The sequence below is a fragment of the Syngnathoides biaculeatus genome, chromosome 5, assembly GCF_019802595.1.
Source record: "Syngnathoides biaculeatus isolate LvHL_M chromosome 5, ASM1980259v1, whole genome shotgun sequence".
Taxonomy (NCBI): domain Eukaryota; kingdom Metazoa; phylum Chordata; class Actinopteri; order Syngnathiformes; family Syngnathidae; genus Syngnathoides; species Syngnathoides biaculeatus.
In genome coordinates, this window is record NC_084644.1 from 6,819,524 (window position 1) to 6,845,363 (window position 25,840).

Genomic DNA, 25,840 nt, shown 5'->3' on the forward strand with positions numbered 1-25,840 from the left:
TGCCCCCTTGCGGCCGTTAGAAATCACCGCATATACCGTAGGATTGAAAGAGTGTGAAAAAAGTCACGTCTTGTAGGCCGGAAATTACGGTACATGTCCACATTGGCAAGGCTCTTGTTGCTTGGCAGAATTTGTAGAGCACAATTACTTGTGACTCAGTGACCCATGAAAAACACTCCATGCGCCAGGAGGGTTAAGAATTTAGAACATTTTTAAAGTTGGAAACCAATGTATCAATTCCAAATGATTTAAATAAACATTTGGAATTGATAGAAGTACCCTATTATGGGGCATCAAACCATATTTGGTAACTTAAACCTGAGTGTAAGTACAGTAGATGTCGCCCCAATCTCACTATAGTTAAATTCCTGGCAATCAGGAAAGAAACGTCACGATAACATAATACAAAAACTTGAACTTAAAACCACTGTTTGCATTTTTCTCCGTGCTTGTGTACATTTTCTGTGTACGTTGGCTTGCTCCCATTTTCCAAAACCATGCACTTAAGAATTTAAATCGTCCATAGGTATACATCTTTGCACTAATTATTTGTCTACATGCGCAAAAAGGGAGTACTGAAGTCAACTGACATTGACTCCAATTAATCATGCCACTAGTAAGGACAGTAGAAATTCTTGCACTCATGTAAATCAGTCGTGTAAAATACTCGAGATTCAGTAATTTCTCATGGTAAAATTTGAAATGTATCGTGATTTTTGTCATTCAAGAGCTAACCAATAATCTCATGAAATCACATGGGAACTGTTCAATTTCAATTATTTCCCCAAATCCCCCAGCTAATGGAACGAGATCTAACAGATATTTTCAGTGTATGTCGGTTACACTCATATTTACACACTTTTAAAATCACATTCTAGTCCAACGCACACTGCAGAAAATACTCCCAAAATAGCATTAAAAAGATGATGACAAGTGTATTCGTAGACATCCATTTTCAAAACTGAATTTGGGCTCTGTATTAAAACGGTGGAGGCGCTACCAATACCAGTTGCGCTTTGCATGAGGAAATGCGTGGCTGAGGAACGAGTGGGATGTAGTGATGCTTCTACCTGTTCCCCTGTGAAATTCTGGATGGAGGTCAGGTTGGTGGAGTTGATCATCACGACCTAAAGAAGCAAGAAGGACCACTCGTGATGACTCGGCACATTTTGTCCTGACCGCACAGCATATTAAACAGTAATAAAAAAATACTAATAATGACACCGAAAAGCTTACGTCTCTTTTTTTTCATCCCTCCCCCATTATCATCCTCTGTGCTCCCCTTTAACGCTCTTTCTCACTCCCCCAAATGTAACCCTGCTTGTTGGGAGATGGCGATGGAGGGGGAGGCTGAGAATTCCTTCATAAGACCTAAAATAACAACCACATGGAGACAGCCGGGGGCTTAACACACACACACGCACACACACACACACACAAGCATACGGCTTGACCCAATCGCAGATGTCGCAAAGACACACTAAACCGGCATTAATTTACAAACAGAAAGAGAGATGGGGATACACACAAATATCAGATTAACTGGTCCCAATGGGATGGTTGTCGGGGGCATGAACACAACCAACCTGCATCCCCGATATCACTCGTACACAATGTTGCAGAGTGCGTGTGTACTCTGCATGCACTGTGGTTGCAGGTTCAATCGGTGAGGTGGGGGCGGGGGGGTCGTGTGTGTGTGTGTGTGTGAAGGCGGGTTGGCGGGGTGACGTGGGGTCAGCGCCCTCCACATGCAGCGGAAGTGGCGTGTCATTAGGGAGGACCGGCACATTCAGCCCCAGGACAAGTTCCCACAAGAGCGCACACCAGTCGAACACCCGCCATCACACACGGCGTCCGTGTGAGGCACGTGCACACACAAATGTCCGCTCGGTACTGTACTGGACTCAGGTTTTTTTTCACGGCCCGTCTCGGGCTTCTCGCCTCTTTGACGGGTCAGCTTTGACGGTGCTTGACAGGCTCAAGGCCCAAGTCTAAAAGTGGTGAACCGCAAACAACCAGCAGAGTCAAGGTATTGTTCCACAGAGTCGACAAAAGCAGAGATTCCTCATGTTGTTGTTGTCGTGATGTTAGCGGTGGAGGAGGATGCTGCCACAAAACACTGAAATGACTGTGGTGAGGTCTGGAAATGGTTTCCCATCCGTTTCTCACAGAGTAGAGGCAGTGGGGTAGCATGGGTTGCAGGCGCCAGGGCGAGTCAACTTTTTGTGTACCGTAACCCTTTGTTGCACTCATTGCGTCTTTTCCAGAGGGGGCGGGCTGTCCTAGGTTTAGTTCAATTCCTACGGCGTTGACATAACACAAATTTGTATAATGTGCTGCGTTGTATCACAAACCTAAGTGCTCCCAATTGCAGTAAACATTTGAATCTAAAAAACACTTCTGGGTCATAAATGTAAAACAAACATCTACACTGCTGCCATCAGATGATCAGTATAGGTTGTTGCAGGTGCTATGTGCGTTATGAGTTTATTGACTACTTAGTGGTGAATATATTATGTTCTTGCCTTGCTCTACAATAAAAATTATTATTGCCGAATTTTGTTGGAGAAGAAAACTATTTTTTTCCCACTTGTTTCAGTTTTTAAATTGTGACATATACTTAATTTGGAGGCGGCCTGGTGGATCAGCTGGTAAAGCGTTGGCCTTACAGTTCTGAGGTCCCGGGTTCAATCCCGGCCCTGGCTGTGTGGAGTTTGCATGTTCTCCCCGTGCCTGGGCGGGTTTCCTCTGGGCGCTCCGGTTTTCTCCCACATTCCAAAAACATGCAACATTAATTGGACACTCTAAATTGCCCATAGGTGTGATTGTGAGTGCGACTGTTTGTCTCTATGTGCCCTACATTACAACATTAATTGGACACTCTAAATTGCCCATAGGTGTGATTGTGAGTGCGACTGTTTGTCTCTATGTGCCCTGCAATTGGCCGGAAACCAGCTCAGGGTGGACCCGTCGACAGCTGGGATAGCCTCCAGCACTCCCCGCGACCCTCGTGAGGATAAGCGGCGAAGAAAATTGATGGATGCTTAATTTGCATACTATAATGTGGTTGAGATGTTTTTTTCCCAATTGACATTTTCCAAAATCTTCCTTCTCATCCCTTTTCTTCTTTCATTTGCTATCCTGAGAATTTGTACATATAATAAATATGAAGTTATATATATATAAAATGGAAATAATAGTATGCTGTAAAGGTCCGGACCTTTATACGATTACATTTTTTTAGCACTGCATGCCTGTGAAGTGCATTGCAGCCGGACCTTTTTCCTCTCTCACTCGGTCGCACTCGAGTTCAGGGGTCATCCAAATGCACTGACGCCACTTTGATCGGCAAAGTTCACAACTTATTGTACAATTTCCTCCCAAATCCTTGCAAAAACACACCAGTCTCAAGTACTCTTTGCATTCCCGTGTCCATACTCACATAGCCAAAGTTCTGCGCTCCTCTTGGCACTCCGGCTAAAAGCTCTGAAAAATTCCAAAACAAACTTGAATCATGTGTGAGAAAGCCTTACGATTAAAGACGTGGCTCAACAGAGGTTTGTTCATCGCTTTTAAACACCAAACAGTGCACTGACAGTGAGAAAAGCAGCTTTGCGAACACAATAAATAATCGGCTGCCGCAATGACTGATGCCCGAGGTGCAATTAACGTCTCGGGCCGAGTCCCTCAGCTTTCCTGCCCTCCAGCTATTCGCTATAACCACAAAGCCATAAAGCACAGGTTCCCAGCACCGTCAGAACTTTCGGCGACAAAGACCAAGCTTCACACCTCAACAACTGCATCCAAAGGAAACTTTTAAGAGTCCACACCGACATGTTGTGCCGGAGGGCATTTGAATTGCAGTGAGACCCGCAAAAATCCCACTAAATGGTGATTGGCAAAGTGGTGCTAGGACGTGACAAATGGTGGCAATGACATTGGTAGCAATGTTGGCTAAAAATAAAGCAAAATCTAAAGTTTCCTACAATAACGCACGTTTTTGTGGAATTTTATTACAGTCCTTGAGGGTAACACTAACCAAGTAATACAACTTGGAATGTGTCTAAATATGAGCTTATGGTGAAATACATGTGAAAAATATTAGTGTGCTGAAATAAAGAGGAAATATATTGTATTTTCCACAACTAGTTTTTATGGTATTGAGTTACTTGGGCCTTGATTTGTCTAATTGGAGGCCTTTATTGTATAAACACTATTAAACAATGTTATCGGTATATTTTAGGACAATTCACGTCAAATGAAACCGGAGTTTGAAACTAAATAAAAAGGGCTATTATGGAGAAATAGAACTGAGGCAGACAGTCATGTCGATCCCAGAACATAAAACCTCATCACAGTGCCGAGTGCGCTCATGTCGACAGGGACCCTCATTGCTGTGAAAGAAGTAACGTATGATCAATATTTAATACTGTGGATGGAATTCATTCGGATTAAGCGGTATGACTCCATGTTAAATATTTGAGATTTTTCAGTGCTGCTGTTTTGGTTCGCAACCGTTTGAAGCAACATTGAAATGTTAACTATAAACTGAAATCACTGCATTTACCTTCGAAAAATATTGAAGCATAAACTGCACGTGAAGTCACTTCCTTGAAGAGTTGCATTTTTATTCATCCCCCCGCAAAAATAATGCATTTTCAAGAAACTCAAAAGATACGCCCACTTTTTTTTTTTTAGTATGAAATTCTACTAAATCCACCCATCACAGCATGATTACTAATTTTGTTCAAGTCCAGAAGAAACTCTAAACCTGGAGAGGTCTGCGGTGTCTGTCACTAATCATTCTAATCAGTCAAAGTGGAACGCAGGAAATCCCTTTATCAGTAATTCCCAAAGACAAGTCTCCTCGGGGTCGTGACCCAGACAATTCGAGACAGTTTTCATTAGTGCCTGCGAGTTCAGCGCCGCACATTGTCACCCAGCTGTGCACTCGCTCCCTTTGGGTCACCCGATCACACTGTTGTGAGCATCCGACGTGCGAAGGAGGCAACTTATGGCTGTTGGTGTACGTGTTCAGTGTTGTTTTCTCACCTTGTTCCGAATCTCCTGTAAACTCCCCCACCGCCACAGAGTATCCTAGAGGGAGACATCATTTGCGCATTACGACATGTTGGTGACATTTCGGAAAGATCTACTCATGACATTATGAAACTGGACAATCCAAAACCACCCACGACAATAAAATTAGATAAACTGATGCAACTTTACAGGGGCCAGTGTTTTTGAGAAAGTTAGTTTTGACCACCTTTAAAAGAGATCCTGCAGGTAAAATTGCCAAATGGATAGAAAGATTTGCTTGATGTACCGTAATTCCTGCCTACAGAGCGCACCAGGTTATAAGCCTCACCCAGTACATTTGTAAAGGAAATACCATTTGGTACATGCAAAAGCCGCAAGTGCCTACATTGAAACATGATATATTTACAAAGACGGTACACAGAGAGCTTAACACTAACGCTAGCGCGGCCGCGCTAACGCTGCCACGCTAACTCTAATACTAGCGCTGCCGCGCTAACGCTAACACCGCCGCACTAACAGGGTCGGTTAAAAAAAAACATACTGGTAAAAGTCACTGAAACACCGTAGTAACACGCTAGTGCAGCGCTAATAGGGCCGGACCGGTAAAAGTCACTTCCTCGGCACATATATTCTTAACTTTTTCGCTCGAGTGCCCCCCTTGCGGTCGTTAGAAAAAATGCACAAATTACCCACATCACCGCACAAACTGCAGGGTTGAAAGCGTGTGAAAAAAGTTGCGGTTTATAGGTCGGAAATTACGGTAATAATAATTCTAAGAATAGAGACAATGAACATGAAACTAATGAAAATTCTAGCAGTCCCTATTTTTTAAGCCGCCAAGATGCAATTAATTAGGCTGAATGTTCTCTCGTGACAAAAGACCTCATCAGAAACCCTTGCACTGGAAGACAAGGTCCGTGTAGGGCATTTTCCAGCAATGGTCAAAGTTCACTCCGAGGGGGAAGAATGAAGTCTGAACTCGAGAGGGAAAAGGGAGAAGAGCAAATTCCAATGAGCTTGCAACTCAAGGGGCCTGGATGACGTGCAACCTCCCAAAGAAAACAATCGAACGAGTCAACTGTGGCGTTAGCAGCCCCTTCATAGTTCCTTTCTACTCTCCGAGCCGTGTATGACACTTAACCAACCTCAGTCAGTTTGCACAGGTGAGAGACGAGGGAGGACAAGCTGTGCAGTATGTGTGACGGGAAGGGGATAACGGTAGTAAGATCACACTGACAGGTGAAATATTGGTGGCAAGACAACGAGGTGTAAGCAGTGCTTGCTTGCGAGAAAAAAAACATTCAAAGCAAGACCACTGCTGAGTTCTGTCCACATCTAACTCTGGCAGAATATCCGACAGTGAGCCCAGGGATGGGAAATGGAGGTAGACCTCGGAAGGAAGCCTCACTTCCCAGAGGTGGTTCTGTCCACAACTCTATAGCCCGACGTCATCATGCAGCCAAAGAATATCCTGGTGGAGTTGACGACGTCGTGGGAGAAGGGCCATAAAGAAGAAAAGCTAAATACCAGCAACTCGCTCCAGATCACGGGGATTAAGGGGTGGACAACTTGGCTGGTGATGATGGTGTTGACGATTCCCAGCTCCATCTGCGTGGAATTTAGTGACAAAGGTTGGACTGAGCGGCTACTTTGCAGGCTGGGAGAACCGTCAGACTTCTCTGGTACAAGAGAGAAGACGCTAGTTGGAAGCCTGGAGGACATGGGCAGTCACTGCTCAACTGCCAACTGGAGGGTGTTGTGGTTGCGAGTCGAAACACAAAAGTGAAGGTTGGGGTAACACTTGTCGATGCCTTGTCCAGGTTAAAACTCAGTTAGCGTTGTACACGTGGAATGGTAGCTGTATTACACAACAGATAATATTCTTCTAATTCTCTGGGACGATAGTACAACTTTATAGAGCAATTGAGCCTGAAAAAGACACCCTGCCTGTTTTTTTTTTTTTTTTTGGTGATAACGACTGGTAATTCTATTATTAAGGGTCAAGTGTCATGAAATGGATGAATATTAGTATGTTATTAATGAAAAAACGGCAGCCGGTATGGACCCATCTGTTTTTTCACCACACAAAATGATTTTAATGTACAGTATATGTTTTTTTGTCACTCCGGCCATGAAAATCCTCTCGAGGGATTTGTTTTCAACAAGAAGCAGGAAGTGACGTTGGAGGCAGTAGCGCGCTTAAGGGGACTCGTTTGTTTTACCTGCGGGGAGATAGTGCGTTCTTTCTTCGTGTTAGCCAAAATGCATTGCTGGATATTGCTCGAACGCTCAGGAGAATGGATTCGCTCTACGTACTTTTCCAAAAGATCCGGTTCGTCGTGAAAAATTGATTGCGCAGGTGCAAAGGACGAGAGCTTCGTGGGTTCCAAATGACAAGTAGGTGGAGGTAGCGACTTAAAAAAAAAAAACAATAGTTGGGGGGGGGTGTAATCCGTAAATCAGGGGTGCTAAATTTAATGATGTGCGCATCGGTAGGCTTCCGTGCAGGGGCCGCTAAAGGACGGCCTCCGCAGGCCTTGTGAATCGCCACCGGCCTTGACCCCAAGTTCGAGCTGGCCGCCAGCCTTGTTGGCTGGAGTGGCTTGTCACGGCGGCGGGGTGCGGTGGATCATCTCCTCCGCGGGAGAGGATTGGTCAGGGAGGTGGTTTGGCCGTGATCCGCATATTATCTAAATGTGGCTCGAAACATTAGGGTAATATTGCCCCAGTAACTTCAGTCGGTTGTGAGATGTTCTCTTCGAAAAGAGCTTCCGTGTCAGAAGGGGCGTGTTTTGTCTCCCACAGTAGGGGCCACAGCGTGTTTTGCAATGGCGAATGTCCGGTGTGACGTCATGGGCAGGAGATGCAGCCATTATGGCAACTACTTGAATCTCGAATGACACATCCCCAACTTTGCACATGGATGATCCACTCTCCGCTCATATGTATTTTTTCGTATAGACATTGAAGTGAATAATGTTATATGTATTTTTCATTTCAATATCTATTTTACAATGTTTATAGGGATGACACTTGACCTTTAAAGGACAATAGTGAATTTTTACCGAGGTAACTGTCATCGTGTGTGTCTTCAGCAGCGGCGGTATGTTTCTCTCCTGGAACTCGTCTCAGCACGGCTTTCAAGGAGTAGCCGTTCAGTATCTCAGCTACCCCTGCTGTCATCACCTGACCTGCACACACACAAAGATGAATGTACAGAGAAAGAACAGACACGAAAAAAAAAGCAGGGCGAGAACGTCTTATCTGTTACGTTTGCGTCGCGCGTCAGCATGGACGCGCTGAGCGTACAGCGCTCACGACAAATCGGCATCTTCCCCGAAGCAAGGTAAAACCCATTAGTAGAGAAAAAAAACAGGAAACATATTACTAATGTGCCTTAAAACTAAAGAAAACATCTGTCTTTTTCCACAGTGAGGGTTTTTGATTTATCCGGCAGAGACACAAGACACAAACACCTTTGCTCTGCTGTTGAACACCAGGTCAAACAAACAAGCCGTATTATCTACAGCCGTACTCAACCTTCCATAAATCCTCTTTTATGTACGTTTGTGCGTGTGTTTGTACTCTGCCAGAGGAAACGGTGCCCTCTTAACCCACCTATAAGCTCAACATTGTCCACTTGGAGTGACTTTATCTCCCCAAAAAACGCATCGACGCATTAAACTGACGCTTAAACTTGACGAATGACGAGTCGTTTTATAATGGCGCAGCCATAACGCCAAGGAATGGGTTGACCATAAACTCAGTGGCCACAACATTAGGCACAACTTTAGAATGTGCACATTGTGGTGGTTTGTGTGGAACTGCATTGTATCATACTGACAGATGTTTATAATATGCTGGTCTTGGTACGATACACTAAATTTCTTCACCACTGCAAACTACAGCCACACTAATAAACATACTGTTAAATGAATGCCTCCCTGCTGATGTCAATCAAAACTGAGCGTTATCTTTTCAAAGAACATTTTCTGATACAGGTCTTGCATTGGCTAGCGTGAGAGTGCACGTAATTAAGTATCGAGGGAGTACACGTGAAATGGCTCCAACGCTGATGATGATTGTTTCATGTACGAGCCCATAAAGTCCAGGCGAATAGCTTTTATAAACATTAAGAGGAAGTATCGTAACTGGAGGCAGCCGGCCTTGTTGAGTCAATTGCGCCAGGAGGGAACAGTCCATTAGTGGAGTCTAGTGTGGCTTTTACATGCTGCAAAGCTCGTCATTAAAGTCACAGCGGCACCACTGACAAACCATAAACCTGCATCATACAGTTGTTTCGCTCTTTTTAAATTCAATTCATCTCCTCAAAGAGACTATTGGTTTTGATTGCCCGTTATTGGTTGAGTTAGTTAGCAGGATTATCCAAAGGTTACAAAAACAGTGGATTTTAACCAACTGACCTCTTTTTGGTTATAGAAAACAAATGCCATGATCAAACTTTTGTGGATGACCTGGATGACTGAAAACCTTCAGAGAAAAATCACACATCTGAAGAAGCCTACGGACGAGTAAATCGGATGTGTGTCAAACTAATTATTCTCACGGGCCACATTGCAGTTCTGGTTTCCCTCAAACAAAAATATCGAATCGTCTCATCATATTTACATCATCAATTTATGAACTAGTTTTGGAATCAGAAATCAAGGGTAAAGTTTTTTTTCCCCAACTATTCATGTTTTATAACACAAAAATGCTTGTAATATCTCAACTTTACCATTTATGATACACGACATTTTGAAATTTTGGTCCCGATTTTTCCAAGAATCATGGAAATTGACAGCGTTGATTTGGCTTCGCGGGCCACATTAAATCATGCGGCGGGCCAGATCTGGTCCCCGGGCCTTGAGTTTGACACTTGTGGAGTAAATGGATAGATTAATGAACACAAAATGTAAGCCTTCCCATCATCTGGATGAAATATGAAATAACCAAATAAAAACACAGACAAGGAAACACAACATTCCATGGTGGGTTCAGCAGACTCCAAAGCTTTTGGATTTGTCAATTCAATGAAAATGAAAGTTTCCGTCATTCCCCATCAAAATATGCACCAGAATCAAAAGTAACTTGTGTCATCACACGCGAACCAGCTATTAGTCAGATAATTTACCAACCTGTGGAAAAACTGTAATAATTATAGCTTTTTGTTTGGGCTTATCTTTGTCATTTGAGTCACATAAAACTCTTTCCCCCTTCTCTGGAATAAATTGGCCCCAGAACCAGGTACTAGTCAGCTAATGTATTATACCGGCATCAAGTCACACTCGAAATTTTCAGTAAACATTGGTTGTGCACGAAAATGACATTGGTGATCAAGTCAGAAAGAAACACAGAATGAACATACATGGGCTGAATGCAATGATTACCCGTTTTTAAGTCCCATCATCTTGTTTCATTCCATGTAAACCAGAAAGTAGAATAGAAACTAAAATGAGGGACTAACAAACAGAAACAAAACAGTTTTTATATATTTTTTTTGGTTTCCCTTTTGAATTACAATGGAACCAATCCCTTACAGCACAGGTGTCAAACTCAAGGCCCCGGGGGCCAGATCTGGCCCACCGCATGATTTCATGTGGCCCGCAAAGCCAAATCTACACTGTCAGTTTCCAAACATGAATAGTTGAAAGAAAACATTTACCCTTGATTTCTGATTCCAAAACTAGTTCATAAATTGATGATGTAAATATGACAAGACACTATTTTTGTTTCAGAGTCGCAACAGCCCTCTGATGGAAACCAGAACTACAATGTTGTCCGTGAGAAAAATGAGTTTGACACCCTTGCCTTACAGTCTTGCGTCATCCTCAGCAAAGCCGGAAGTAGTCAGTTGACGAACAAACAAACCAACCGTGCAATGTTTGAATTTTGTGACTGTCTCTCTATGTCATTTGCACTACAATGGCCCTGAACACAGGAAGTATTCACCTACTCTACTTAACAAAACTAATGCACAGAAAAAACAGAAATAGTCAACTTTGCCAGAGGTATGTGCTGCATTCCCGCTTCCCTTTACGCCATCTTGAATAAATGAGACATTGCCCAATGACACCAACAGGAACTGAGAGATGAATGAGCATCTGCAGAACAGGGCTTTCCCTAATTTAGAATAAGTACTGCGGAATGAATGGAGGGAACCCCTGGAGAGCACACCTGGAGTAGTGTGAGTACTGCCACACTTGTACCGATAAAGTCCACTTATATGACATTTCGCCATTCTGCGTGGAGTCGAACTCCTGTGAGCAATCCATCGTGCGGCAAATGCATCAGCCATGTCTAAATCCTTAACCCCCGCCCCTCACCCTGCATCCCTCTCACGGCCTTCTGCAACACGTTACTGTCATCTCCGTAATGACCCGCTATCACAACTGCCACCTTCCCTTCTCAGACCCACCTCCTCCTGTGAGCTTTGTCATGGACCAGAGGGGCTGTCCCTTCCCGCTCCATATCCCCCCCCCCCCCCACCCTCCCCCAGATCAGCTCATTAAAGAGCCCAAACACCCACTTCCTGTCACTGTTGTAGATGTGAAATGTATGAGGTGAGGGAAAGGGGAAAAGTAAGGAAAGAAAAGCCTTCTGTATCATATCTTCGAGATAACGCGGCTTATCTGTCAAGTGCGGAGCTGTGTGCTTGTGTGGGAGTTCGTGACTGCTAAACTCATCACCTTCACTCATATTAATAACATTCTGTCTACATGAGTGGAACCTCTCAATTTCAATTTCAATCCAGGATTGCCAGTCAACCTCCGATTCCCCCCCCCCCCCCCCTCGATTGAATGTAATCGTCTCATGGGTCAAACCTTCGTCATTTTCAAACCGATATTTACCATGCCGCAGCTATGGGCAGTCACTCACATTTGAAAAATGTACGGGTGTGGTCAGTCATGCCCGCAGATATAAACTTACGGGTGTGGTCCACCAGTCATGCCCGCAGATATAAAGTTGCGGGTGGGTGATCTGTTAGTAATTATGAATGTACCCCTTTAAGAGCGGAAGTAGAAGTTGGGTGTGCAGCAGCTCGCTGTTAGAGACCGTGTGCTTCCGTGTTTAAAAACTCTTCACTGCGCTGTATCAGTTTTCACGTGCGCTGAGTGTGTGCGACAAGTGCGCAGTGGCGCAGCTTAGAGGGGACGTTGGTCAAGACTACACAAAATAAGCGACGCTTTTCAATATCTATGTATTTCTACTCGTGACAAATTTTACCCACGTGCTCGACTGTGCAGATTTGCGAGTGCGACGGCGCATATGCGCCTGTCAAATCACAGTGACTATGGGGTTGAGGTGTGTATGTGGAAACGACCGATCATTGGTGGGGATATAGAAAAATGAGCTCCGTGACTACATTAAAGTTGCCAGAGGTTATCACCTGGTAATTTTGGATTTAACAAAGCTGCCCACTAAAAGTGAATCCTCTGGTCATGAAAATAGAGCCTGTTGCATTAATGGATTTTCAACCATTTCAGTTTTCCTGATATTTTTGGTGGCACGGATAAAGTGATTTTTCTTTTCTAATCAATGGATATCTGCTGCAATTACGACTTAATTAGTACTTGGCCCATTTATTTCACAACAGTGTGCAGTTAGGTCAGTAGTATGCCCAGACTCTACTAGAAATGCTTCATCCCAGGATACCACAATTTACAGAACAGCCCGGTGTTGTTATTAAATTCTCAAACGATGAGGTGACGCTGGAGACGAGCCCCGCTCCCAGGAATTTGGACATGCATTTTACCTGAAACATTTGGACGAATTTGCAGCGTGGTGTACTAATGGAAAGCTCTCTGCCTCACAGTTTTGAGATCTGGGGTTTGAATTCCAACTCTGGCTTTTCTAGGCTTTCCTGAAGTTTGTATGTGCCCCTCGAGCATACGTGCGTTGATTAATACTCTACTTACTACTTCCTCCTACATTGCAAAGTCAGCTTTGATCGGCTCTCGCTCATCCAAGACCTTAAAAGAAAATTCCGGTGGTTTGGAGTAACAATGTATCCAATAGGTCATGTAATATGTACTCTATCTTGATAATGTGATGTTAAATCGTCTTTCATTTGATAGTGTTTTGAGAAAATTTTTACAGACAATTATGAATTTTCAGGTGTGCCGCCATTTTCGCGAGTCACATGGTCTACGTGCGCGGATGTGACGTGTTGCGTGGCATTCCAAACGCTCGATTACATGGGACACCATTTATGCCCAGCGTTGATTTCTCAGATTTATCCTCACATGATGAAGAAGTAGCGGTATCAGTTGACCGGGAAGACGGAGGAATACTACCATACAGATTTGAACCAGTGGCTGTAGATAATGTTGAATATTCGGATGGTTCTTCGGGCGGAATGACACGGAGTCTGACGATCGAGCTCACCGCCGAGCACCGGAGCCGTGAGCTCGTTCCCCGGCAAGCTCGCACCGTATTCCTCCATCTTCCTGATCAACCGATACTGCTATTTCTTCATTAGATGAGGATAAATCCGAGAAATCAGCGCTGGCCATGAATGGCGTCCCATGTAATCGAGCGTTTGGAACGGCACGTAACACATCAATTCTTCGCTGAAAGAGGATTTAACATGATATTATCAAGATAGAGTACATGTTACATGACCTATTGGATACACTGTTACTCCAAACCAATGGAATTTTCCTTTAATAAGGACAAGGAATACAGAAATGGGACGCATCGATAATTCATGGATAAGAGTTACATGTTAGGCAGTCATTAAATTCCGTTGTTTTCATTCCGGTCATCTTTTCGGGACTTTATGGATGGATGTTTGGTTGAATTCGAAATTATTTGACTTCAGTGGTTCCACTCCATCACTTTAGAGTACGCAAAGTGTGTTGCTGCATTTACCTTGCCAGTAAAAGCTTCCGGGGCCTCCTACCACCAGCCTTCCTTCCTGGAATAAATACAATTACTTGCGGTCAGTCATGTGACAGGAAGTTGTGAGCGCATGTGCGTATTTGTGTGGGGCAACAAATGGGGTCCCGCGTGCGTATGTTTGTGCATACGTGTGTAGGCTTGAATCCTGCTGTCATGCGTGTTGACAACTTTTGCAGAGTGAGAGCTTCCTGTACAGGAGGGTTACGATGGACCGTGAGATGGAGGTTAAAGGTCACACTGACTTTACAGTGAAAGAATGCATACGTGTGTATTTAGTCTATTGTGCTTGGAGGCGCATCGGGACGAGAGACTACCCCCCGCACCCCCATGGGACAAACAAGCTAACAGTCTTTCACTACAACTCTCAGAAGGGAGGTCTCGGCCGGTAACTTTAATTTAAGACGTGTCGTGATGCGTTCAGGGAGTCTTCGCCAGTGATGTGCTGGTGCGGCATTCACTTGTACCTTGGTGAAATCCACACTGAAGCCCGCCTGGCAAAAGCCCTGTCCCTCTGGGTCCGGGTCGTCTGCAAACCACACAAGCACACGTACACGCTCACACAAATTGAGCATAAAAAGGGCAGCACGTCATTTGTTTTCATCAGTGGAAGCGTCTATTTGCTGGAGCTAAACGCTCATCTGACTTGTGTATTCTATTGGATGAAACAATTCCATAAAAAAAATAAAAAAGGAAAAACAATATGGTCAAAGGCACGTTTTTATTTGCTCGCTTACGCTGCGTATGAAACTAAAAAGGATGGATTGTTCCCCAAGTTGGAGGTACCCAGAAGTAAAGTTCGACGATGTGTAACAAAGTACATGCGTGTGTAAACACAGCGTGATTTATGGGACGTAAGGAGGGTGTACATTCAAGTGTTAGTGGAGGCGCAGATATTAGACATATGATAGGAAATAAAGCGCAGCTTTACGTCCCCCCAGAGAACAGCATGGTTCACTGTGTTAAGTGGACCTTTGTTTGCACAGGCACACACACACACACACACACACACACACACACAAAACAAAATTCATATCTCTGCGATGACTGGGGGTACACGTGTACGTTTGAGTGCAAACAGTAAAGGACTTGTTAGCGGAGAGGGCGGCGATAAAGGCCGTATTTGATCTGCTGTTTATGATGTGCCACCTGATAGCCTTCCTTCGTGCTTCTCATGCTCATGTCACCCCGGGAGGGTTCGGGTGCAAGGCAGGAAAATCCCGACTAGCCCATTAAAAGTGACAGAAAAAAAAAAGACACTGATATATTATCAGCGGGGGAGGAATTTAAAGTGAGATGTAAAGTAGCGACTATCTGTAGGGTATTTGGTGTTGGGGGCAACTGTGAGGGTCAGTATGAGATAGTAAAATAAGCCCTTTTGATGGACATTAATCAGATCCACAAGAGCTGCATCAGATAATAACTGTCTTGATTGCACACAATGTTTATTTTATGCATTTTCGGAGACGTATTAGTTAAAGTGCTTATTGTGGTTGTAGTTTGCACCCACTGCATCATCTGTTTCTAAAATTTTGCCCACTCATCTAGCAAAATAAAAAAAAAAAAGTCTCAAAATTATTACAAATATTTGGATGATACGTGACACAAATTAAAACCACAATAATAATTTCATTGGGGTGACATGGTGGAGGAGCTGGTAAAGCGTTGGCCTCACAGTTCTGAGGTCCCGGTTTCAATCCCGGATCCGCCTGTGTGGAGTTTCCATGTTCTCCCCGGGCACTCCGGTTTCCTCCCACGTTCCAAAAATATGCAACCTTAATTGGACGCTCTAAATTGCCCCTAGGTGTGATTGTGAGTACGCCTGTTTGTCTTGATCTGCCCTGCGATTGGCTGGCAACCAGTTCAGGGTGTACCCCGCCTCCTGCCCGTTGACAGCTGACTCCCCGTGACCCTCGTGAGGATAAGCGGTGAAAAAAATGGATGATTGCTTCCATTGTTTAAAACAAACATTGGGATATTAGCTTGTTTGGAGGTACCCAATGTGGTAAAGGTGCAAAACTTAAAAGCATATTCCTTTGCAAGAAAAACATTTATGAGCAGATGGTACTGGACTTAGAACAATTATTCCCAAACTCTGGTACTGATTCCACGAGCTCCATATAATAAATGTTGTGGCTGGAAAGTGCATGCACAACATATGTATTCATAAGAAAAGCTGCAAGGAAAAAAAAACGATCAAAAAAAAAAAAAAAAAAGACGAGGTGGAAGGGAAGTGGAGGCGGAACTGTAGAGTGACTCACCGGTCCGACATGGCGAATATTCCGCGTAGGCACTGAAGTTCTGGACGGCCACGTAGCAGGTACCCACGGGATCCATTTCCCCGTTCAGCTTCACCGTGCGCCAGTGATAGAGAGGAGCGCACGCCTGCATAATACATCATATTTTTAGTTTTTAAAAAAACAACTCCAAAAGCACAAGAGGAGAAAAGGTGTTCATTTGATAAGACTAAAATATTTGTATTCAAGTAGTCATAAAAACAAAGAATAACTAAAAGATAATGTCTATATAGTGGTCATACAATATGTTTTATAGCCAAACCATGTTATTTCTAAAACTGCATTTCATTAGTCGACATGTAGAAAGACATTTTAACATAACATGCTGAAATATTTCCAGTATATTTTTAACCAGACTAGATTAGTGTGCATATCACTGACTTCCAATGCACTCCACATGAAAAAACCATACTTGCCACCATAACCTTTACACTCATATCATATATCTCGTTATTATACCACTTTTATATTGCTACTCACGTTACAGCTTACAGCTCTTGACTCATTTTTACTGCCGTAGATCTATAACAACTATTATGCACCTCGTTGTACAGCGTTTGCCTTGATATATAGTTTGGCGTGCCACTACACCTGGTGAACTAATTTTCAATATTTTTTATTTGTAAAAATGACAATAAATGTGTTATTACAATTTTCCAGTGACTACTTACCACCACTTTGCCTTTGTGTGTCCTCACTGATGCTCCAAACCACTGGTGGGACTTAAACTCCAAAGGTTCCCTGCTGCCATTTACTTTTATCATGCGGTTATCTATAGAGTAGAAGAAGCAAGAATGAGAAAAGTTGTATATAAAAAGAAAAAACAAAACCCCCCACATATTTATTGATACCAGCAAAAGATGACATGAACTTTGGCACAGGGAAGCCATTCTTGGAGTTTGAGAGGATGGAAAGCATTTGTCCTTGATAAAACAAGCTGTTTAACAGACCAATAAATAAACACCCAAACAACACTTGCTTCACAGAAACAGACATTTGTCAGGATGTTAACGTTCTTTAAAAAAAAAAAAAAAAAGCTACAGCTGGTCTCATAAATGATAACAACACCTGGGAGACAAACACACACATTACAAGCATCTCCCCACTGACTGAACTAAACGGTGCTAAGATTAGTGCGATGTTGTGTGTGCGAAAGTGTTTCTTTGTGGATATTTTCCAACATTAATGCAGCTGGATCCCGTGTTAAACACCTTCCTTCAACACACGTTCACTCAAACTAACACTATGCATGCGCACATGTTGGGCTTGACCAAAACAATGACTGGCTGTGGCGAACATGGTACATTCATTATTCATTGACTGATTTAATTGTTTTCCCCACAGTACCATTTTTTGTTTTAAACTATGCTTTCGGGTAGGGCCGTCACTATCAAATCTTTTTGGAATCGATTTGATTTTTGGTTGAATGACCCAATAATAATCGCCACATCCCGGCCACTTTTATTTATTTTTTCTACAAACATGGATTTTATTCTTATTAATGGGGATGGATTTTGATCCTTAAGCTTCACATCCTAGCACTGTGTGTAAGGTATAAATTTAGTCCACAGAATTTGAGCTAAATGCTAAACGCCTAGCATTAGCACGCTAGCAATTAGGATATTCAGCCAAAAAACACATAGCATCATTCAATTCCCTCACAAATCGTCTTACATTTTATTCTCATTTATGGGGATGGAATTTGATCCTTAAGATGCACATATTAGCAGTGTGTAAGGTATAAATTTAGTCTACAGAATTTGAGCTAAATGCTATGAGGATAGCAATCGCGATTAGCATTGGCACGCTAGCAATTAGGATACTCGGTCAAAAAACACATTCTATCATTCAATTCCCTCACAAATCGTCTTATATGTATATCGCACATGTAAAGGTGTTTGTAAAAATCACTTACAGACGTCTCTCGGTTGTTTTGGGCAAAGTTTCTCAGCAGCTCAACACCGCGTCCGTCTGGAATAAATGTCCGTGTGAAACACTGTTTGCCCCGGCACTAACATGTTTCCGGGAACGACCTTTTAGAACAACTTAATTTTGTTCTTATTTACACCAAAAACAAATCAAGACTGAATCAACAGCTTCTCTTGTTGCTTCCGTTTTTTTCCCTCAACATAATTGATAATGCATGGATTAGCTCCAGCTCACACGGAACCTTCATGATGACAAATGCTTTAGAAAATGAATGGATGGATGTTTCATTGATTAAAGTCACATATTAGGGACTTATGAAACTCCTCCATTTACTTCTTGGAGACAACTCATCAAATTGGACAGGTGTTTGTATCCTGGTGAACGTTCACCAACAGAAACCAATCACATCGACAAAAGCCCTCGACATCGGTCCCACATAGCATCCGCCCATCCGTGTTCCATCCTAACTACTTTTCCTGTTCAAGCCTTGGACTCCATGGCAGTCAATCACAGAGCACATATAGAGCAAGACACACAAATAGACACAGCCACAGATGTTTGCCACGCTCGCCGTGATTATTGTGTACGTGCTTCCTGTAATAACGGGCCTGCTGTAACTCAAGAAAAATCCAACACAGCTTCGCTCATCAATCACCGAGTCGTGCGTGAAGAGATGCACAAACTGGCATTTAGATGAATGCATGCATGCATCGCTGCTCCTGGCTTACTACTCTCCCAGCAGACCACGGAACAAACCCAGAAACACTACAACTAAGACTTTTTGGAAGAATCAACCATAACTAGATGAATAAAATCTTTTGTTACGGTCATAGTCAATGTGCAACCTGTAAACTTTCATTAATCATGTGGCTACTCACTTGCTTTGTAATATTATTTCCTGAGTAAGCAAAAAGGAAAATTAATTAATTCATCATATGATTATTAAGAATAACATTGATTGTTGGAAAATACACCTCTGAGTCACTTGATTTTGAGTATCAGCCGTTATTAAGTTACAATCCGGTACTTGCATTAAGAAGTGTCTTTTCATCTGATAGCGATCAGCTGTGACTCACATACTCGGACATGATTCCCGATCGTAGGATGAGGCCGGGCCAAGTCTACTTACATTGGATGGAAGATTTGAACCCTGAAACTTAGAACTGTTAGGCAGGCATGCTAACCACTAGGTCACAGTACTGCCCTGTCCAGAAGCAACCGAATATTGAATGCACGACAACCAGACCTGAACCGCTTGTTCAGTGTCTTCTCATTTGTTTTCTAAATACACATTTACTATATAGATGTTCTTCTTCTTTTCCTTTCGGCTTGTCTCGTTACGGGTCGCCACAGCGAGTCATCTTTCTCCATCCAAGCCTATCTCGTGCATCGTCTTCTCTAACACGCACTGCTCTCATGTCTGCCCCACAACATCCATCAACCTTTTCTTTGGTCTTCCTCTCACTCGTTTGGCTGGCAGCTCCATCCTCAGCATCCTTCTACCAATATACTCACTCTCTCGCCTCTGGACATGTCCAAACCATCGAAGTCTGCTCTCTCTAACCTTGTCTCCAAAACATCCAACTTTGGCTGTCCCACTAATGTCCAACCTGCTCACTCCGAGCGAGAACCTCAACATCTTCATTTCTGCCACCTCCTGTTCTGCTTCCTGTTGTCTCTTCAGTGTCACCGTCTCTAATCCGTACATCATGGCCGGCCTCACCACTGTTTTATAAACTTTGCCCTTCATCCTAGCGGAGACTCTTCTGTCACATACAACACCAGAGACCTTCCGCCAACTGTTCCAACCCACTTGGACCCGTTTCTTCACTTCCTTACCACACTCACCATTTTCTCTGTATTGTTGAGTAATTGAAGTTGTCCACCCTCACTATCTCTTCTCCCTGTAGCTTCACTCTTCCCCCTCCCCCCCTCTCATTCACGCACATATATTCTCTTTTACTTCAGATAATCTTCATTCCGCTCCTTTGCTCCCATCTTTCTAAATGTTCCTCCACCTGCTCCCTGGTTTCACTGCATATCACAATATCATCTGCGAACATCATGGTCCAAGGGGATTCCAGTTTAACCTCATCTGTCAGCCTATCCATTACCACTGCAAACAGGAAGGGGCTCAGAGCAGATCCCTGATGCAGTCCAACCTCCACTTTAAATTCTTCTGACACAGCTACGGCGCATCTCACCACTGTTCTGCTGCCCTCATACATGTCCTGTACTATTCTAATATATTTCTCCGCCACACCAGACTTGCGCATACAGTACCGCAGTTCCTCTCTTGGTACTCTGTCATAGTCTTTCTCTAGATCCACAAAGACACAATTTAGCTCCTTCTGACCTTCTCTGTACTTTTCAATTAGCATCCTCAAAGCAATCTGTGGAACTCTTTCTAGGCATGAAACCATACTGCTGCTCGCAGATACTTACTTCTGTCCTGAGTCCACCCTCCACTCCTCTTTCCCGTAACTTCATTGTGTGGCTCATCAACTTTATTCCTCTATAGTTGCCACAGCTCTTACTATATAGATAATCACTGAAAATCTACGGCGTCTTCCTTGAATTCTATCCAACCCCTTTCCAAATGCAGTGCGTCCTGCTGTTTTACTATGCCCAAATGACAGCAGTAAAAAAAAGATCATTAAAACAACAAAGCTAGTCGTGGGACAAGACTTTGGTACCGCGTATGTAATGTATAATAATATACACTCCACGCTTTTATTTCTATATGCATGGTCATAGCTCTTGTTTTCAAAGCCTTTGAATTTGACGCCGCTCAGATGCTGATTTCAAGCCTCGTCCTCCAGTTGAGTAGGCATGAAAAAGTCATTTTTGCCCCCTCATTTTGAAGACGTTAAGTCATCTCTAAGAGAGGAGAAGGGGGTGGGGGGGGGGTGGATGGATGGAGGAGAAGGAGAGACAACCAAGAGACAAGAGGGAAAGGAGACAGGGATACATTTTCAAGATGTAATGAGAAGCAGACCTCACCCAATCCCCCTTTTTTTTCCCCTTCCAAAGGGAACTAAATTCCCATGTGCATACAAAGCACCCCCCCCCAAACACACACACATGCACACAAACACCCCCCCCCCCCTTCTTGTGTTCTCACTTGTTCTGGGTTTTAACCTCCACCCGCCACACACAACATAAGAGATGGAGCAGAGGCTGATTGGATACTTTGCATATCAGTCTTGCCCCAGGAAAACTGCTCACCATGTTCAAAAAAAAAAAAAAAAAAAGCCATATGACTTATCGTTTTAGTTTATCCCACACAAACAACCACATGGCAGCTCACATGCGATCAATTCATCAATTCTAAATGTAACAACCGAGGTCACCTTTCGCGTTACGGGGGGGGGCGTACTTGGAGCCCTGCAAATTCCTGCGAGCGCTCGTCCTCGCATATTACAAGCCAGCGCGTCAAATATATTTGGAAAATCCTCAGTCCCGAACAAATAAGGGAGAGAACTCACTGGCGTTGTCAAAGGGGATTTGTCTGCAGCTGTCAGGGAGGCCCGGCCAAGGGCAGTAGTAGACGGACCCGGCCTCCACAATGCCGGGCTGGGAGGTGTTGGCCTTGGGGGCCCCGACCAACACGCTGAACCTGGGACACAAAAAGCATCTTACAAGAAATGCAAGAGAAGAAAAAGGCCACTGCATGGGCACAAAAACTCATATTTGGTCATAACGCCAGTCAAAAGTCAAAATCAATTTATCTATTGATTATTTTTTTCAAGGCACAAACATAAACTGATATGGGCGGCACGGTGTAGTGACTAGTTGGAGCGCCTGCCTCCCAGTTCTGAGAACCGTGGGTTCAAATCCTGATCCCGCTTGCGTGGAGTTTGCATGTTCTCCCCGTGCTTGCGTGGGTTTTCTCCAGGTACTCCGGTTTCTTCCCACATCCCGAAAACATGCAACATTAATTGGACCCTCTAAATTGCCCCTAGGTGTGATTGTGAGTGCGGCTGTTGTCTCCACGCGCCATACGATTGGCTGGCGACCTGTTCGGGGTGAACCCCGCCTCCTGCCCGATGACAGCTGGGATCGGCTGCAGCACTTCCCGCGACCCTCGTGAGGTTAAGCGGCTCGAAAAACGGATGGATAAAATGATGATTTGTGTCTTGGTTTGGCTCGTAACATCACAAAACAGAAAAAATGTTGATCATTGTTACTGAAATAAAAGCAGATGTCTTATTATGATCAAAAACATATTAGTTCACTTTTATGGAGGACTGCAGGAATTGGCAAATATTTAGAGTTCAGAGGCTCAAATTACGCAGATTTGGACAATTTTAAGTGAAACCGTCGCCAAATGATTAATAATTTTTCTAAATGGTTGGTACAGTAATTTTATCATCAATTCGTTGTCAATGATTTGATACACCACTCATTTCATGCAGCATATTTGAAGATAAAAGCTTGTTGTTAAAATGGAAATATATTCATATAATGTAAACAGTAGAGGTAGTTCTGTGGGTAATATTCAGGACTTACATATAGTATTGTATTACGATGACGGCATTGCTGACAGCAAATGAATAACGAGATTCACATTAAAAGCTCGTAATTGTATATCAATATTTGATATTTGTGTATCAAATTTGACCACAAGAGAAAAAGCGATGCCACATATTGATACTTCCCCCACATAGAGATATCCAATATACACTGCAAAGGCGGTATTTGGTTACTTCAATTAGTTATATGACATGCAGCTCTGCAGACAAAAATATTGTGGAATTTTTTTTTTAATTGCGGTAGAATTTGATGAGCATTTTTATTGTAAAAAAAATATTGAAGCAGTTATGAAATTGCGCCAATGGACCCGACGGGATTGTGCAAGCGTACCTAATGCTGCGTTCGACAAAGTTGCCACTCACGTGTTGCTGTCGGTGCTGGGCCGATAGAAGTCCACGGAATAACCGAAATAACTCCCGGTGGGTCCGCGGTACACCGTGGGATGCTGCGCGTAAAGGTTGAAGCCGCACACGTCATTTGGCGCGCAACAGAGGAAGGAAAGGAACCGGACGACGAACACCCCCGTGGACCGCGACCGCTTCATCCCTGCTGCTTAAAATCCACGGGGGGGGGGGGGGGGGGGGAAGGCAGATGGAGATCCCCCGCGTGCAGGTGAGGTGGCTTCAAGTGCCGTCTGGAGTCTGCTTGGATCCGCGCGCTCCTCCCCCCGGATCTTCTCCTACTGACCCCCTTCAAACCAGCAGCAGGTCTGGTGCCTCGGGAACCTCCACAATGCTGCACAGTCCCACCCCCCGGCCCCCCCTTTTTGCACATAACTTTTACCCCCCCTTTACTCACGCGCGCGGTCAACATTAGCAGGCGCAAACCACAACTGAGCGCGCAAACGGTGCGTCATTGCTCCTTTTATGGCGCCTTTTCCGCACGGGGTATTGATCGATTGTATTTTAAGTGCTTGAACAACAAACAAAATCATGAGACTAAAATGCACACGTGAGCAGCAAATTGGGAAACTTTGACGTGCATGAAAATTCTAACCTCCCCACTGCTTTGATCTTACTTTGAACAGCGTTTCATTGCTTTATGAATTATCTCCTGGGGGGGAAAAATGGAATTAATACCCTTGTAGCAGAGGAGCAATGAAACATAATCAAGAATGCAGTTGCAAATACAAATAAAAAATTGTATTTTACCTTAAAAAAATCATTTCATCTAAAGGCAAATTGAATCCGCTTATATTCATGCGATTGTGCACGTGTCCTAATGCTGTAATATTTATAAAGCGATTATAACAATTGAGGAAAAAAAACTTGGTACACTGTTGTACTTAACTGAGCTTTACAGGTGCATTACAAACAATAAAAAGAAGTTTAATGGCAGTCTGAACGTGCAGTGTTAAGAAAAATGAAGCAGTATGAGCCTGTCAAGTTAAGAAAATAAAAATGTAAAAAAATTACAGCTTGAGCCGTCAAAAGGAGACACTTGCAACACCTACCGGCTTTTACTGCCTGACCCGCTGGCCTCATCACTTAATTGTGCGGTTCGCCTTGTCTTTGAGAAGCATTCATGCAAGAAGAATGTACGCAAAGGTTCTGCTCTTTGTCAGCATGTAAATCTTAACATGAACAGGTCTACATTATTATTATTATTATAACACAAGTATAGTTCTGTGTTTGAGCTGTTGAGGAAACATTGAGGCAGTTTGCAGGTAAATATATCAAATGAGGATACTTGTAATACATTCAGGGTTTGGAAGGAAGTACAAATCCTTTGTTGCCGTGTTTATGTACTGTAGATTTATCTGCATTTGAGTACTTTTTCTGATGACTTTTTACATTTACTCCACACATTTGCAACATGAGAAGTCTGCACAGAGAAGCCAAAGCTGGGATTCAAACCCAGAACCTCAGAACAGGCTAATCACAAGTCCACCGTTCTGCACGTCATGTTTATGACATAGCAGTGGTTCTAAAAGCTTGCATGCAAAGTAGCACATCAAAAAAATACTTAGCTCTCCAAGTACCACCACAATGACATTCAAATATAGTAGTGCTGGAGGTCCATGGTATTTCATTTAAATTCATCCCACATATAGAACTCGTGCACCTACGTCATAAAAGTCACGTGACTTTTGTTTACGTCGCCATATTGCCGGTCCAACAAAGCAATGTTCAATGTTAAGTCGGTTGGAGACGACACGAAAATATGTCTTATAGCATGACGCCCAGAGTCTTGTCCAATACCGTCAGACATTTAGAAGGTGAAAATAAACGAAAATACGTGGAAAAATTAGATACACTCGGCATAGAGGACCCATATTTAATGCCAAAGTCAGTGTTTTCGCCGATAAGAAATTGGACTATTAACCCATTCATGGCCAGGGTGGCAATTTTTTGCCTTATTGAGATAAAAGTCTCCTAACAGGCCACAAACAAGAAACAACATTTCTTTTTCATTTATGGTTAAGTTACATGATAACTAGAGGCAGCCATGTTGGGTCAGGAAGGAAAGGGAAATAACTCCGTCCTAACTTTGACCGATGAGTTATCCTCCTGATACCAAATTATGGTTTGAGATTTAAACACTTCAATATTTTGATATCCTGAAGCATATAATGCGTGAAAATCATGATGTCCCAAAAATGGGACGCTGCCCATGAATGGGTTAATTCGCGTCCGATAGTCTTGGACAACTGGATCTATACACGGATCTGGTGAGTAAATCAGAGAGATTTACACGGAAAGGTTTGAAAGCGTATAAAAGTCTGGACGCATACAAATACTTCATTGCTGGATCTGTTCTCAATCAAGAATAAATCCCACGCAGTAGATTTTTTCAATACAAATACCAATATTTTTTGGTAATCTGAGATTGAGAAGAATAATCCCTACCTGAAATGAAGCGATCGCTAAACAGGGGTGTGTGTATTTTGGTTGGGCACCATCCGTCATTTTTAATTGCCGAAATCCATCGATATTTTCTGGTGTTTTCAACTGGTATTTCATAGAATGACCTCTTTGAATATCTGTCTCGTCTGTTGTGACAACCAACAGCGCAACAGCTCTCGGGCAATTTGAAAAATCTACTCCGGTTCAACGACCCCCCACAGTGCAGAGCGGCTAAATTTGACCGGCAATGTGGCCGGTGTGCAAACTGTGACATCACGTGCACGACGAGCT

General features: G+C 43.4%; 1 protein-coding gene across 2 annotated transcripts in view; it reads right to left on the reverse strand.

The window, feature by feature from the left end:
- The window catches only part of itga8 (integrin, alpha 8), a 58,772-nt gene extending 35,374 nt beyond the window's left edge, over positions 1–23,398 (reverse strand). The window contains exons 1-10 of one of the 2 annotated variants that reach the window (XM_061820830.1): positions 23,066–23,398; positions 21,656–21,786; positions 16,910–17,010; positions 16,203–16,326; positions 14,409–14,470; positions 13,915–13,960; positions 8,106–8,231; positions 5,053–5,097; positions 3,443–3,486; positions 1,071–1,127 (exon numbers count right to left, since the gene is read on the reverse strand). In XM_061820830.1, the coding sequence (XP_061676814.1) occupies positions 1,071–1,127; positions 3,443–3,486; positions 5,053–5,097; positions 8,106–8,231; positions 13,915–13,960; positions 14,409–14,470; positions 16,203–16,326; positions 16,910–17,010; positions 21,656–21,786; positions 23,066–23,247 (918 nt within the window). In that variant the 5' untranslated portion in view covers positions 23,248–23,398. Of the gene's footprint in view, positions 1–1,070; positions 1,128–3,442; positions 3,487–5,052; positions 5,098–8,105; positions 8,232–13,914; positions 13,961–14,408; positions 14,471–16,202; positions 16,327–16,909; positions 17,011–18,153; positions 18,212–21,655; positions 21,787–23,065 lie in introns of those variants that run through there. The other variant, XM_061820831.1, reaches the window with a different exon arrangement.
- Positions 23,399–25,840: the final 2,442 nt, after the last annotated feature.